This window comes from Crocodylus porosus, unplaced genomic scaffold (genome assembly GCF_001723895.1).
Source record: "Crocodylus porosus isolate Cpor-Errol unplaced genomic scaffold, CroPor_comp1, whole genome shotgun sequence".
In the NCBI taxonomy this organism is placed as follows: domain Eukaryota; kingdom Metazoa; phylum Chordata; order Crocodylia; family Crocodylidae; genus Crocodylus; species Crocodylus porosus.
Genome location: NW_017728907.1, coordinates 64,270,705 through 64,286,679, shown reverse-complemented (window position 1 = coordinate 64,286,679; position 15,975 = coordinate 64,270,705). Strand labels below are relative to the sequence as shown.

The window sequence follows — 15,975 nt, the reverse complement described above, 5'->3', positions numbered from 1 at the left end:
GGGGGCTGCGCCTCCTCCCAACTTCACGACTGCTGCCTCCTGGGTCTGGGGGGGTGCACATGGGCCCCCTCCCTATGGCCAATTGCCTATCCAGGGTGATGGGGGGGGGGGGTCCTGCACACTCCCTGCTGGACCCAAAAGTGGACCGGAAGTACTTTCAGTCCACGTCTGGATTTGCTGCTGAGCATGTGGAGGGCCCCCCGCACTCCTGTGGGGTGCTCCATGTACCCCAGCAGTGCAGCATTCACAAGCTGCACTGGTATCTGAAGATATGTAGAAAAAACATTTAAAGCTGTGTCTGTGTCCAAACCTCTGATTCTCCAAATCAGCATCAAATCTTCAGATTCGGATTCAGCCAAATTGAATCAGGGACAGCGATCCAAATCAATGAATCAAATCACTGTCCCTGATTCAGGCTGAATCTGAATTGAATAGGGCCTGCTTTTCACATCCCTACTAATTACCAATGGTGGATGACTGTGTCAGTTAATCGAGCCCCATACTAATTAATCTACCTGTAATGCCACAGAGATTTATTTACCTTGCTTCTGATTTAGGAGGGAAGCTATGTGGAGCTACCTGCTTCTTTGGTCAGGACTACTCCTGGGCAAGGTAAGTTTATCAGATAGCTATGATGGGAAACCATAGAATGAGCTAGTTTTGAGATTCGTTCTCTGTGGTCTGAACATTGATACTTTTCTGGAATAAGAAAAATTTTCATTTGTTTCATATCCTTTGGCCTGCCTTTCATGTGTTTTGCCTCCACCAGACTGTCATGATCTCATCTCTAATACATAATTTTGAGAGAGGTTCTTTTTCCTCAGTGTTATGTGCTCTGACTAGACTTATTCCTATTTCTTGATTGACTGATTTCTTACTTAATTGGATGATTGATTCCACACATGATCTGCAGCCGTTCTGATAAATTCCCAAGAGGCTATGACTATTTTACTTAGAGCTTGTTCCTTATTTAACAAAAATATTGTAGAGTTTCAGGGAATCATCTTTTTATGCAAGAAGTTCAGAGTGCCATGTCATTAATCTTTCTTATATTATATGGACCAATAAATAAAGCCTCATAACATCGTTGTTTAATAAGTAGATCTTGTACCTAAAATGACAGTGGAGAAACTGAGGTAGGAAGATCTTGAATGGTATAAATGAGCTCATGTAGAAAGCAGATGGAAAAATAGGACATTGATTAGTACTCCTATTTCCAATGTAAACATCATAATCAGATGTTCCTTCCTTCCCTGTGGTCGGTGTTTATATGTCCAACATTAGGACGGTGTCCAAAATGAAAACCTTGCATACATATGCAGTTCTGCCATTTGGTTCCCTCCTGGTATCTCAATTATCTTCCAGTGTTCTCAGATATGGATTGCCTCATGCAACAAATTCTGTATGCAGGAGTTATACATGAAATTTTAAATGCCCCCGTCCACCCAGGTCATTGGTGTATGCTATGATTTTTCATGTGTAGTATTATCAGGTCTGACTTGGGCATTGGGAGAAAAACCTTATGACTACTATCTCTATGATTGTTGTCTTTGGCTCTGAAAATATAGGTCTTGACTAAGCTCTATAGCTGCCAAGTGGTAGTGGCTTCATAGCTAGCACCTGCAGATGTTGAAATTTTGGATCAAGAACCCTTAATTATCTTTAGCTCAAAACGGCATTGAACAGCAAAAGGAAATAATCCTACTGAATAAATAAGAAAAACTCTCCTATCTTATGAGTATCTAAATGAACAGGTATTAGATGCCTCCAGTAGAACTGTTAACCCTTTCCAAGGTAGTTCTGCAGTGCCCCCATCATTCTTAAATTTTTAACCCAAAGGAGAGATCACTAGTGCAGTGAATAATATAAGTGTTGAACACAGGAAAGCTGGAAAGAGCTTCTAGGTTCCTAAAGGCTCTGATGGTTTCCAGGGCTGTCAAGTTTTTGTTATAGAGTGGCTAGCCTCAAAATCTTGGGAGCCCCAAGTGCAAATAGGGCTTAGCTCCTAGCTTGTGAGGAGAGAGTTTTTCAGCTTTGGATGTTCTGACTCAGCAGCTCTCAGGGCTTCCAGGCTCCCTACCATAGCTGAAAGTACTGGGGTTTTCCCCCAAAGTCTCTGGCTCCAAGGCAGTCCCACATGGCACACACTGCAACACCCCCCACCCCTGCCTGGAGACCTCTGAGGATTTATAGTCCTCAGCCAACTGACTCCCTGGGCTACCTTGCTTCCAGAAGAGTTCTGGAAAGCATTCTCTCCTGGGCCAACCAGGAAAGGTGAACCTAGAAATACCTTTTTCTCTTGTCAAGACTACCAGGAGTTTAATCACTGATGCTTACAAAAGAGGTTGGGGTGCACCTAGGTCAACTATAAACAAAAGGATTATGGCCTCATGTGGATAGGAGGTACCATATTAAGCATCTTAGCAATGAGCTTGCAACTTACAGGGCAAGTCTTTCTTATTACTTCTGAAAGGAAGAACAGTTCAAATCCTGATCAAGGTGTTACATAAAGAAGCAGGGGGTGCAAGGCTAAGACTTCTGTGTCATGAAATTTTCCTGTTCTGGGAGTGGTGTGTTGTAATTTAAGTACATTTTATGTTTGTCATCTCCCTGCAGAAGCCAAAGATTTAACAGAACATCTGAGCAGGGAAGCCTCCAGTTCACACAGTGCCTATAATAGTCAATTCTGATGCAAGTCTTTAACAAGTATTCATCTTGAGGAGGAGGAGGAGAAGAAGGTGTTCCCCATGTTGATGTGCTTGCTATCAAACATATGGCACCATGCCCTTTCTATGAGTTTGGGGAGGAACAAGTCCAAGATCAATAAATGATTGATGCCTAATTCAGCAGTTTTCTCAGCTGATATGTGTCTTTTCTATTATTTGTAATGATTCCCAGAGTAACAGGAAAGATCAGATGGAACAGGGCTCAGGTAACCCAAAATGATATGGCATGGCTTTGCAAATTCTGGTTTTTGAATCTTGTGCACCAACTACCTAATACTGTTGCCTCATTCAGGCAGTAGACATAGGCCACATATAGACCTTCAGTTTCTCCTTAGTAAAGTTATTGTTGTCCCAGGAGAAAACACAAGTATACAGATGTTCAGGATTTTTCTCCCAGAGCAAAAATAGCCACTCCAGGAGAAAAATAACCCAGCAACAACAGGGTTAAATTACTCCTGGGAGAGCAAATGTCTGGACACATTCTGTTCTGAGTGGGGTCATAGTATAGTCCTCCCAGGTGCCTTGTCCCACCCCTTCACCCAGGAAACACGGTTGCCCACTGAACTCTACTGCTCCAGCCAAGTAGGAAGCAAAATATGCCCCCTTTAGCATTGTGCTGCAGGGAGACACAGGTTGAAACCTCCCAAGGGTAGCATCTGGATGAAATATCTCAGGAGAAGTTGTTCTGTGGAGTTTCAGTGTAAGATGCCCTTTGCTCTGAGACTATGAAGAACGAAGTGTGAGCTTGTTTTTTCATACTGAGCTGCTGGGAAAAACGGTGACCTGAGGCAGTCCTCCATTCCATTTGTTCTCTGCTACTTGTTAATTTTAAAGCATATGAGTCTATCTTTAAGTGTAATTAATTAAGGTTCATTTAGTAATCTCAGTTTGCAGTCTATTAATTCAAGGTATCTTCATTTTCTCCCATCAAGCAGTTAATAGGTGTCTGAAAAACTACCTCATGTGTACCCTCCAGTACATTCAGGGGACTTAAATTTAGTTCTTTCAGTGCTGATGTATCTAACATTAGAACTGCCATCTTGCTTACTCCATCATTTATCAGTGAAGGTAGCCTTTTTACTGACAATCACTTCACTTCAACTTGCTATCCATATGTGAATACTTGAAGAAGGAAAAACTGTAAAGTAACTAGGCAAGCAAAAGAAAAGCTCTCATGTCATCCAATATGCGTGGTATTTCATTCAGGCGGAGCAACAGTACAGCTTCATCCCAAGTTTATTTCAGAAGTGGCCCTGGACTTTCGTATCACTATTTACACACTTGTATGTGTTGTTTCTCAAGATCTCATTCATTTCAGAGTGAAGCATAGCTTCATACGCAGATATTAAGAAAGCTATCTTATACCGTTTGAGTTGAATAAGGCAGCAGCCTTATTCAACTCACAGCTCCCCTAGGCTATTGGGTCTTTTGGAAGCAGAGCCAAAGAACAGACCAGTTTCCACTCAGATTATCAAACTGGATTGTAGATTGTATAAAATGGATTGTATCAGAACAGCATGTAATATTAAATTTAATCTCTTGGCTCATGCGAGTGTTCATTTAACCAGGGCTCTGACTGCCTCGATACCATGTCTCAGGAGGGTTGCAGTGCTTGAGATCTGCAGAACAGTAACATGATCCTTTTATCTGTACTGGTGGCAGGACGAAGAGCAGGGCCTAAGAGGGAGCAGTTCTATCATCATTATTTAGTTGAATACACATACAGATGCCAGAAAGGGTATGACAGTGCATAGATTACATAGATGTTCCCTGTATATATATATGTATATATATAGTCTCCCTCTAAAGCATCTGCTAGAGTCACTATCTGAGAAAGAACACTGGGCTAAATTGGTGATTGGTCTGACTAAGTATGGTACTTACGAAGAAAGAGAAACAATTCCCTACGTTATGGTAGTTGTGGTTCTGCAAGATGTTCTCTACTTCTTGATCTATGAGCCACCCTCCTTCCCCACAGCTCAGAAACTTTTTATTTAATTGTGCACAGCAAAAGAACTGAACAGCTGTAAATTCTGCTCCTTATAGCCTTGGGAAGGGGAGGACAAAGGCTCCCCTTCAAATGTAACTTTCCTTTATGCTTTTACTGAACATAGGGTTGCGTGCTTGTATTCCTAGAATCTGACTGTTGTCTTCCTTTGACACTCAGACTCCAATCTGATATTAAATTGTATGGGCTATCACAGGTTTCTATAATGATAACTTGATAAATAGAAGCATAGACAGATTATGTCCAAGGTTGAACAAGAAGTTAGTGGCTGAGTTAACAATTTTCCTCTTTTACTCTGTATTTGAATCTGATAATGCTCTCAAACTACAATATGCCTAACTGCTGCTGAAATGCAAAGTTTTCAGATAATATATATGAATCAGTCCGACTATTATTATGTCACTGGAAAGACTCCCGTTGGCTTCAAAGGTATCTGGATTGTGCCCTCCTTTGGGAATAATTCTTACCAGATAAAGTGCAGGTTTTGTGCATCTTTTCTGCCTATAAGTTAGGAGACCTCATGTTAACACTTGCTTATGGTTATTCCATTGCAATACATCATAATTTTACCTCGTGTACTTTTAAAGGAATTCATGTATTCATATTTGTACTGAGCTATGTCCCTATTGGCACATAAATAGCATAACAAAACTGACCTGCCTGCGTAAAGAACTTTGTTATGAATCTCCTGTTTAATATAACTGTTGCTTCTTCAGCAGTAGTTGGCTGTCGTAAAAGATTATGGCCTCTTAACATGACAAGCAGAAGGATGAGTGTGATTATGAAAGAAACAGAATGAGAGAGAGTCAGCATTTTGTGTATATAAGCACCTTAGAGCAACATCTGGAAAATTGCTTCAAAAAAAATAATGGGTTTTTATTTATAAGTTGTGTGGTTTTGTTTTTATAGCATTTTATGATGCACATAATTTATCTTTAAAAATAGAAGATACAGAACAAATTCCAGGAAGAGTGCAATTGCTTACTTGTTCAAGTTTTCCTTTTGTTAACCTTCTTTCTATGCAATTCAGCATGTTTTTTTATTTGTTACCTTAATGCTGGATTTCCCTTGGAAATGGGGGATTGACTCTCACTTGTATTTTTCTGTTGCTGTAAATTTAAAATACTGTACTATTCTTTTAAATGTCTTGTTGTGGAAAAAAAATGATGTGAAAGAGGCAAAGTAAATTGGGATGCAATAGCAGCAGTGGAAAATATTGGGGAATGTTAGGCTTGTTGTATGTTTAAAATAGTTGTGAAAGGGAATTTGTCCTTTAGTATCAATAAAAGTCCACCCAGAGCCCAAGTGACCCATCAAACTAGCATGGTTAAGGCATGCTGCTTTCTAAAACCCATGGCACACAAGGATGTGATGTGCTTAGTATTGCACTTTTTCACCTTTGACTTCCCAGCATAAATGACCAGAACCCCAACTACAGCTGGTCAGGTGGGGGCATCCTTTTGGGCAGGTTCAACTCGATTTTCACACTTGTGCTTCTGAAGCTATCGCAAAATGCCATAACTATGCTACCATCGTGCCCCCTAGCGTATACAGTACACCTTACTTGTAATCCTGCATTTATTACACCAACATTTCAGGAAAGTCAATAGGTATCTTTTCTTCATAGGATTTAGGGCCTTGCACTGCATGCATTTTCTAGATTTCAAAAGGTTTTGGACCAGACCCTTACAGAATAGTCATGTTTATATGTTTATATATTGTAATGGGTAAGCAATTAAAATATATTTGAGTAATTATATTAGCAAGCAAGCTGATGAAGTATGGGTTGGTTGAATGACTGGACTGTAAAGTGGATAGAAACCTGGCTGGATCATCAGATTCAGAGGGTAGTGGTCAATGGCATGATGACTAATTGACAGCTAATCTCAAGTGGAGTACCCCAGGGGTTGGTCTTCGGGCCGGTTTTGTTCAGTATTTTCATCAATGACCTGGAAGATGGGATGGAGTGTACACTCTGTAAGAGTTTGCAGATGACACCAGCCGGGGCGGTAGGGCCAAGATTCAGAGAGCCCTCAAATTGAAGGATTGGACCAAAAGAAACCTCAACAGGTTTGAAGATGACACCAAGCGGGGGTGGCACAGGGGTAGTTGTAGACATGCTAAAGGGTAGGGCTAGGATTCTGAGTGACCTATACAGATTGGAGGGTTGGACCAAAAGAAATCTAATGAAGTTCAACAAGGACAAATGCGAAGTCCTGCACTTAGGATAGAGCAATCCCATGTACCAGTACAGGCTGGGAACTGACTGGCTAAGCAGCAGCTATGCAGAAAAGAACCTGGGGGTTACAATGGACAGTAAGCTGAACATGAGCTGGCAGCGTGTCCTTGTTGCAAAGGATGTCAATGGCATACTGGGCTGAATTAGTAGAAGCATTGCTGGCAGATCAAGGGAAGTGATTATTCTCCTCTATTCAGCACTAGTGAGGCTACATCTGGAGTACTATGTTTAATTTTGATGCCCCTTTCCTTTACAGAAAGGATGTGGATAAATTGGAGAGTCCAGCAGAAGGCAATGATAATGGTTAGGGGACTAGAGTACATGATTTATGAGGTGAGGATGAGGGAACTGGGCTTATTTAGTATGGAGAAGAAAAGACTGAGAGAGGGCTTAGCAGCAGCCTTCAAATACCTGAAGGTTAGTTCCAGAGAGGATGAAGCTGGACTGTTCTCAGTGGTGGCAGATGACAGAACAAGGAGCTATATTCTCAATTTCCAGCAAAGGAAGCCTAGGTTAGATATTAGGAGAAATTTTCTCACTAAGAGGGTAGTAAAACACTGGAACAGGTTACCCAGAGATATGGTGGAATCTCCATCCTTGGAGGTTTTTAAGACCCAGGCAGAGAGAGCTTTGGCTGGGATGATCTGATTTGGGATGGTCTTGCTTTTATAGGAGGTTGGACTATATCACTACCCTTCCAACCCTAATTTTGTATGATTCTGTGATTTTGTATTCAACCGGGAATGGATACATATTTGTTCATATCAAGGATTTTATTTTTGATACCTGAGGCACACAACAAAATAACGACTTTGTACTTGCTCTCAAGGGTAGCTTCTACAGGGACCAATTTGTGAGTGTGGTTGACTGAAGGAAAGCTTCAAAAGTAACTTCAAACTTGCTGTAGACTAATAGTACAGGAAATATTTTCTTCAAATTTTTCTTTACAATCCTTTTTTTCAGTTGCACCCACAATTCAGGAACTTAAATCAAGTGGTGTGATGCTTGGAGGTAATGGATTGATAAGATGTGAAGGTGCAGGAGTTCCTACTCCAGTCTTTGAGTGGTACAAAGGAGAGAGAAAGTAAGTAACCTGTATGTGTGTACTTGTGTATAAATACTGATACATCTCTACTGTTTTGCTGAATGTTATAATGATTGTGGTAGAAGGGGCTTCAGTAGTTTCTTACAGTATTAATGTTCAGTTGATTTAGCATAATTTCAATGAAGAAACAAAGTATAGAATGGGTATAGTACCTCAAATTACTTCAATTATTGTATAAAGAGGTGTTTAGAAAAGATATTAAATACATTTTTAGATTGGGGACCTGTAGTTTGATTCTTTGACTCAGTTTCTGAAATCTTTCTGAATTTTTCCAAAGGCACCATTCCCACTGACAACCGAATCAGCTGTCTTAGAACACAGGGCACATCTACATGTCACTGTACAGCACTGTGTTTTCGTACTTCCTTTTGAAGCACATGGTTACATTTTGCCACTGTATCACCGTAGCGGTACACTATACCCAAGGAGCACGCTCTTATGGTAACACAGCTAGCGGTCACATGTAGATGCATGCGGTTGCCCTGTTGCCATAGCATGACTGTTGGGTTCTCCCTACTAAATGCAGTGGAGAAACCAAATTATCAATCCAAAAAAAAGCACTTAAAGTATCCCATCATTATAGGGATCCCAAGAGAATTTCTCCACCATGCTCAAACAGTTGAAATGAAAGGACTATGAAGACAAAAAGTTTAGCCTTCGTTAAAAATCTGTGTTGGAGAAGGGATTAAAAGCAGGTCTCCTAGCAACCAGGAAAACCATCGAGAAAGTCTTTGCTCAAGAATAGTGAGAGGGGAGAGCTCAGCTTTCACTTCAGCAACAGGAAGGGAAAGGGAGAGTATTCTGTTCCCAGGATTCTAATAACAGCCAAGACGAAAAAATTTAGATGCAAGTTTCTCCTGCCTTGAACCTAGTAGGATCAGAGTGAATATAAGTTAGATGTAATATGCACCATATCAGAGTAGGTTTAGCTGCAGGAATGACTGCTTAGGGCTAGGGACAGAAATTACACGTAAACCAGTAAAAGTGACTGGAAACCAGTTCAAATCTGTAACACAGCAAAAGTTCAGTGCACATAAACTGCTTTCAAAATGACCGTAACCAGTTTAAGATAAACCTGGATGGATGTAGTATCAGACTTAACTGATTTAGGTTAAATTGGTTTATTGAACTTCTGTCCCAGATCCTCGCTAGGTTCAAATTAACTCACAGTCCCCCAGGATCCTTTCCACCTCCCTTGCAAACCTCCCCCACTTGCATGGTGGGTGGACTAGCCTTGGCCCAAGCTGTCTGCTCCAGCCAAGCAGGAGGGCATGCTCTAGTGCCCCCCAGCTACTGGCTTGTGCCACAGCAGCCATGTGGCTGCATTTCTAGAATCAAAACTAAATGTCTGTTCACTTGATTATCATTCAATCTAAGCAGCTCGGACTAACTTGCAAAGATTGGAACAACTGAACCTCCAGCTTTTTGACTGTCTGTACTTAGTCTATATGTGTTCATCAGTATGGCATAAGAACAATATTTGTAAGTTGTATAAAGAATTCTACAGTTGTGTATATAATATTATTTGCCATGTAAGTAATTTTAAAAATCATTGAGAGGATTGGTCCAGTGTTCAGAATGCTAGACATGGGCTTATGTCCCTGTTTCATCTTATTATCTTTCTGTACTACAAGATTTTGTAATATGAATAAGTCACTTAACATAATTTCCCAACTTTAAATTAGTGTTGGCATTGCCCTTCCTCAAAAGCTGTCATGAGAACAAATGCATGAAAGCTGCTGAGGTACTAAGATATTGCAGTAACAGGGGGCATGCAAGTAAGTACCTTAGGTAGAAAAATATTGTGAACATTTTCACAAAAAAGACAAGAGTTTACTATCTTGACAATTTTATCTTGGGGGAGGGAAGCTGTCTCTTCAACCTAAAAGCTTTGTAGCTATAAAATTTAAGTTCTGCTTTTTGTGGCCTGAGGAACAGATCCTCAGCTAAAATAAATTTTAATAGCATATAACACCAGCTGAGAATATGGGCCAAAGTGGACTTTTTCCTCTCAGTTTGAACACTAAAAATCAATAACGTGTTTCATTTTTGTTTATAGTCACTTTTTACTGTCTGGCCTTTAGTTCTAGGTAGTTTGAGCATCCTTCCCTGCACAGGCTTCTTTATTTGTTTAAAAGCAGCTCTTTTCTTTGGATTTAAATACTGGAATAAATGCAAGTTCATGGTATTCCTTTAAGGCAAATGCACACTTCCACCGCAGCTTTTGGAATTTGGAATGCTTGATTTCTCAGCCTTAACGTTCCATTAATGCTGGCATTTGACAAACAATATTAATAATCATTCTTCACACAGAACAATTTGTCAGCTCATTTCTCACTGGCCAACAGCTCTCCTACGTTAGCTGTTCCTTTTCCACCATAACTTCACATACTAGTTGTGGCTATAACAGTTTTGCCCTTGAAATGGTGTAACTGATGCTCAGTACTTATGATAACAGAACAGTATTTCTTTTCTGGAATTAACTGCCAACATTCTGCTCCAAAAGGCCTATACTTCTTCTCTCACCTGTATTACACCAAGAAAAAACCTTCAGTTTCTCATGAGATGTTTGTTTTACAGCCAGTAGGCGCATCTGCACAAGATGCTTAATGTGCAGCAGCCTAATAACACTGCAGAGTCGCTTGTTAGTCAAAAACCATGCTAATCAGCTACTGCGCAGTGTCCTTATGCTACCACGCAGTAACTGTCACAAAAATCCTGTGCACCAGCACTACTGCGCAGTAAGTGTAGGTACTGCACATTCAGGTAGTACTTCATTAAGGAAGTACTAAACTAAATGCACATTAACTATGTTGCATTAGTGTATGTGTAGAGACACCCACAGTGTTGTAGCTCTTCTTGTAATAGGTATTACACAGTTCTGGATCAAACTGGACTGCTCTTAATGTAAATGATATTCAATAAATGCACAGATTTGACTGATTCCCTTTTCCACGTATAAGCATAATGACAGCAGTGAGACTCAATAGGCAGTGCATTTCAGGACAATAGAGGCACTGCCTCCTGCTTCCAATTCACCTGAGGCTTTCATAGTTCATCTTGATATGCACTATCCCATTGCAACTAATTGCTTAAGTAGCTGCTGGTACATGCTTGTGTTAATTCTAATAATACACACTACTGACATTGTATCCAATACTTCCTCTGAAAGAATCCCTTCTGAAAGAGGAAAAAATTGTACAATACCATGCTCATAAAACTAGTTCGCTACTGAAATGCCAAAGTGAGAAGGGTCAACTTTCAGTGACCTTTCAAGATGCATTCGTTCAGAGCAGTTTACAGAGGTGGGCAAAATACAGCCCATGGGCTGGATCCGGCTGCCAAATGACTGGATCCTGCCCATGGGGGATGGGCACCAGTTGATTCCATCTGACCTGGAGCTGCCCCACGGCTATCTGCATGGGGCTGAGCCCAGCCTCAGGCAGCCCACACCATGCTCCACTTCACAGCTGCCAATGCAGCCCCAGCCAGAGGGCACAGTTTCCAGTGGGGCTCATAGTGTGGCTGCAGCCTCTGGGGTGCTGCTCCACTCCCCTTACATCCGGCGGCTCCTCCTGCTGCACCACTCGTGGCTGGGAGGAAGTTCCAGGAAGCTCCCAGCTGTCTTGCACCCGCTCCATTGCACTGGGCAGCTGGAGTGGGTGGAAGGCAGCAAGGAGCTGGGGCCAGAGACGTGCACACTGAGGCAGAAGCCACCTGGCTGAAGCTTCCTCCTAGCCAGGAGCAGCAGAGCAGGAGGAGGATCCCCTGGAGGAAAGGGGAGCAGAGAAGCACCTAGGCAGCTGCAGTTTCACCAGAAGCAAACCCAGTAGAAGCTGTACACGCCGGCCCACACTGCCAGGGTGAACTCTACTGCACATGCCTCCTGCCCCCTCCTCCCTCCTCCCCTCATCCCTGGCCCAGCTCCTGGGACCTAGCACTCAGGCAGTTCCCCCTCACACACACACGTGCACACACACACACACACACGTAGATGCACCCTACACACCCCTCACACCAACTTACCCACACAATGCCCCCCTGCCAGGGGCCTCCCTACAACCCCACCCCATGATCCTGGCCTCACTTGCCCATCTTACTCCTGAACCACTCACCACTCCCTGTCCACCCATGGCCCCATCCCACGTAGGGAGTTTTGTTGAGTTATTGCAGCTGGGTTTGTGGAGGGGAATGGTGCTGACCCAGCCTGCAACAACTTGTCAAAACGCCCTATGTGGATTATACTATAGGCATCACTGAAGTCATATGCTAAGAAGTTTAGGGCCCAATTCACTTCCTACTAAAGTCATTAGAAAGACTCCCATTCTTCAGTGGCACCTAAATTAAAGACTGGCACCTACATTAGCGGTGGGTTAATCTTTGAAACATTGAAATGTTGAGGTAGTTTAAATAAGGACTCAGGATTTTGGTTCTGTCTCAAATAATGAGGCCTGCTGTGTCTGCTGACTATATTTATTCACTTTGATCTAAACAATAACAAAATGTACCTTTCCAGGTGAAGGAGCCTTGCTAGCCATTCAAAACAGAAAATAAATAAATAAATAAATAAATAGAAAGTCAGTAACCCACCTTCATAAAACAACTGATCAACAACCCAAAACGAACTGGAGACCAAATGCTACTCAGCCATCAAGTTCTCTGAAAGTCTTGCCCTGTGAACCCTCTCAAATGTTTTTGCAACACACTCAAACTAGCTTGAATCAACTAGAAAAGTCAAAAAGCCTTCATAGAAATATCCTATTGGAAACACTCCCATTGTAGGCCACAGGATCTGTAGGTGTCAATTGTGACAGCAAAGAACAGGGAGAAGAGTGGGCTTTCACTAGTCAATCTATACACAATTTAGCACTTTGTCAATACCAATACCTTACATTCCACACAGAAGCCAATAGGCAGCTGTTGCAGTACTTACAGCACTAACGAACCTGCTTACAGTGAGTTCCTTTACTTAACACATGGGCTAATGCGTTCTTCAGTAACTTCAGCTCCTGAATTAATGTAATCAAATTGGAAAAAACTCTTGAGAACAGTTTTCTAGAATTTTCTGCATTGTACTTTAAATCCTGGCTTTACCCCTAAACCATAGCATTTCATAACAGAGCTGGCATGGTTCTGGAATGGATTTAGCACACCATTTTGCAACCTCAAAATAAAAGTTTATGATTCTAACTGGGTTCTAAAAAATGGACAGAAAATGGAGAGAGACTTTAAGGAGAAACTTGTATTTTTTTTCCTGGCAAATTCGTTGCTTGTCTTAATCATAATGACACACTTTTTCATTGTCTGTGTATAATGTATGCTATTTGGTTAAGCAAGAATGTTTTGTTTGTAAATTAATCAACCATGAGGGAGGCTGCCTTCAATTTAAAAAATGTTAGTTCCATTACAACCGATAAAGTAAACATGATGTACATTTCAGGTATCAAAATAAAGACCAAATTCACTGTAATATTTTAATATATTATAATATCATGACTTTATTCAAATATGGGATTAAAGATGGTCTTTGGAGCCAGTAGTGATGCATCATTTTTCCTGGTCTGTTCTAGGCATAACTTCCAGACTATGAGTGAGATCAGATTGTATTGTAAGTCCTCAAATGTAGTGTGGCAGAGTAAATGAAAGGATAAGATGGTTGTAAACTCTTGATGTGCAGTTCCACTTAAAGAAGTAGCTTGATAAAAAAATGACATGAGGAATAAACACTTATTTTAGTCAATAAACTGAACATAAATGACAATGAATGGCTCTTGAAAGCACTACTTCACCCAAGGGAATGAGGTACTTGAGAGTAAAGGCAGTAGAATCTAAGATTTTATTTTGAAGCCCTTGTAGCTGCAAAGAAAACTTTCTGAAAATAACTGAGTTTAAACCACTGTAATGCTTCTTTCCTGATCAGCAAACAAACAATGGATGTAGCTTGTCTGGTACTCAGAGCTTTTAAGTACCGGTTGGGTGATATCGACAAGACCCTGTTCAGTTTTTGTGTTGCTGTTAAGAAACCTGTGAATTACAGCAAACCTATTCATATGTGTTGAGAGAGAACATCACCAGCAGTGGAAGTAGTGACATAGAAAAGGGATGGAGGAAAAAGTAGAAGGTTTGAGTGAGTTATGAAAAGCTTGTCTGTTCAAGCAACTTGAGTGGGTGAAACATAACTTAATCAAACCGTGACTTCCCTGAGACTCATAGGAATAATATAGCCTCCATTCCATTTAAGGACAACAGGCTAATAAGACTCCCAGGATGGTGTTAAAATCAAGTGTATACCTTTCTGAAATAAATGATATAGGCCAAGTAGAAGTATAAAATCAATCTAGAAATTATTGTTTAGAATTTCCTTGTTAGGTGGAAAGCAAGATTAGATGGTTATAATATTCCTGGCCTAAGGATCTAGCTCCTTTTCTTGAGACCTTCTCAGGGTCTAAAGAAGCATACTTGGCCTCTATCTCCATCTTGCAGTAGCATTATCACCTTTTCCCCCTCCACGTGCAAGAGATGATGGAGGAGAGTACCAAAGGGCAGCAGAACTCAGGATCATTGGGTAGTGGACATAGGTACTTCAGGGTGACAATATGTGAGGGACAGGGTTTGCAATTAATGCGATTGTGTAAGGCTAGCAGTCTAAGCTATAACAGGAGGAGGATTTGGAGGTGGCAACAGGCAGAGGTGGGGCAAGGGTTAGAGGACACAGTGTCACAGGGATGAGTAGAAGATGAGGGACAGGAACATTTGGTTGCATAGGAACTGGGGAGACAGCAGAGTTCAGGGTTGATAAAAGCCAGGAAGATGAAGATGATAGAGGCTGAACAGTAGCAGAAGACAATGAACCAAGCTAGAAGAGTTAGAGAGAGGGAGGGAATGTGAGCAACGAGAGACAGGAGACTAGAAAAGTTGATTTATCTGTTGTGGAGGTGTGAGAAAAAAATAGAAGGAGACAGAGCCAGGAAACTTTAAGAACAGTAAGGAGGAGGGAAAGGAAAAGAGGTTAAGTGGAACTAGCAGAAGCTACAAATCATAAAGAGGTCTGGAGGACTGCAGAGGATGTAATGAAGCTAGAAGTGAATCTGTGAGCAGACAAAAATTAACAACAGCAACAAGTAAAGCTTGTGGGCTGAGGAACAGAGACTATGGAGGCAGTATATACAGAGGAAGTAGGGAGAAGGGAGAAAAGCCTTGGAGAGGGTGGAAAAAAACTGAAGACAGTATAAGGGGGATTGGGTACGAAATGGAAGACCGAATATGGGGAAATAAGGGATAGATTAATATGGAGCTGGGGCCTGGAAATCTAAAAGATCCAGCTGAACTCTGCTGCTCACAAAGTTGGGAAGCCCAAGAGGAGACATAAGGAGACATGTTTGGAAAGGTTGGGAAAAACCAAAACGGCTGAATAAGCAATTACTTTTGGCAGAGCTGACTCCTAGGACCATCAGCTTAGGTGCCGTTCCCCAGTGCTTAGGAGCAGAACCTGAATGCTGGGGAACAGAAGATGCAAAGTCCTCCAAACAAAGATTTCATTAGTAATCACTGCTGATCACTACAGCAGTGGAAGTATTCTTTGCTGGGCTAAAGAGCACCAATACTTTAAAGAGCATACTGGATATAGGAGACAACACAAACATAATATAAACTTCCACAGCTAACTGGTTAATTTTAGGTGAACCCAGCTCTGCAGAAACAGAAGCTTTTCATTCTTACATATTTTTCTTATAGCTTTATACAAAGAGAAAGTAACAATGCTTTGAAATGGGTAAGAAAATAGCTATTTGAGTAACACATTTTAAGGTGAAAGGACAATGTTTTGCTATTTACAAGTCTTGAGAAAAAAAATTAAATATTCAGTATAGTCCTTACCCCTTCCTCCCCTCCCCCCAGC

General features: G+C 41.3%; 1 protein-coding gene across 1 annotated transcript in view; it reads left to right on the top strand.

The window, feature by feature from the left end:
- NEGR1 (neuronal growth regulator 1) overlaps window positions 1-15,975 on the top strand; it is a 652,982-nt gene that overhangs the window by 500,835 nt on the left and 136,172 nt on the right. Inside the window, exon 5 of the mRNA XM_019531621.1 lies at window positions 7,937-8,057. Coding sequence (XP_019387166.1) covers window positions 7,937-8,057 — 121 coding nt within the window. The remainder of the gene's footprint in view (window positions 1-7,936; window positions 8,058-15,975) is intronic.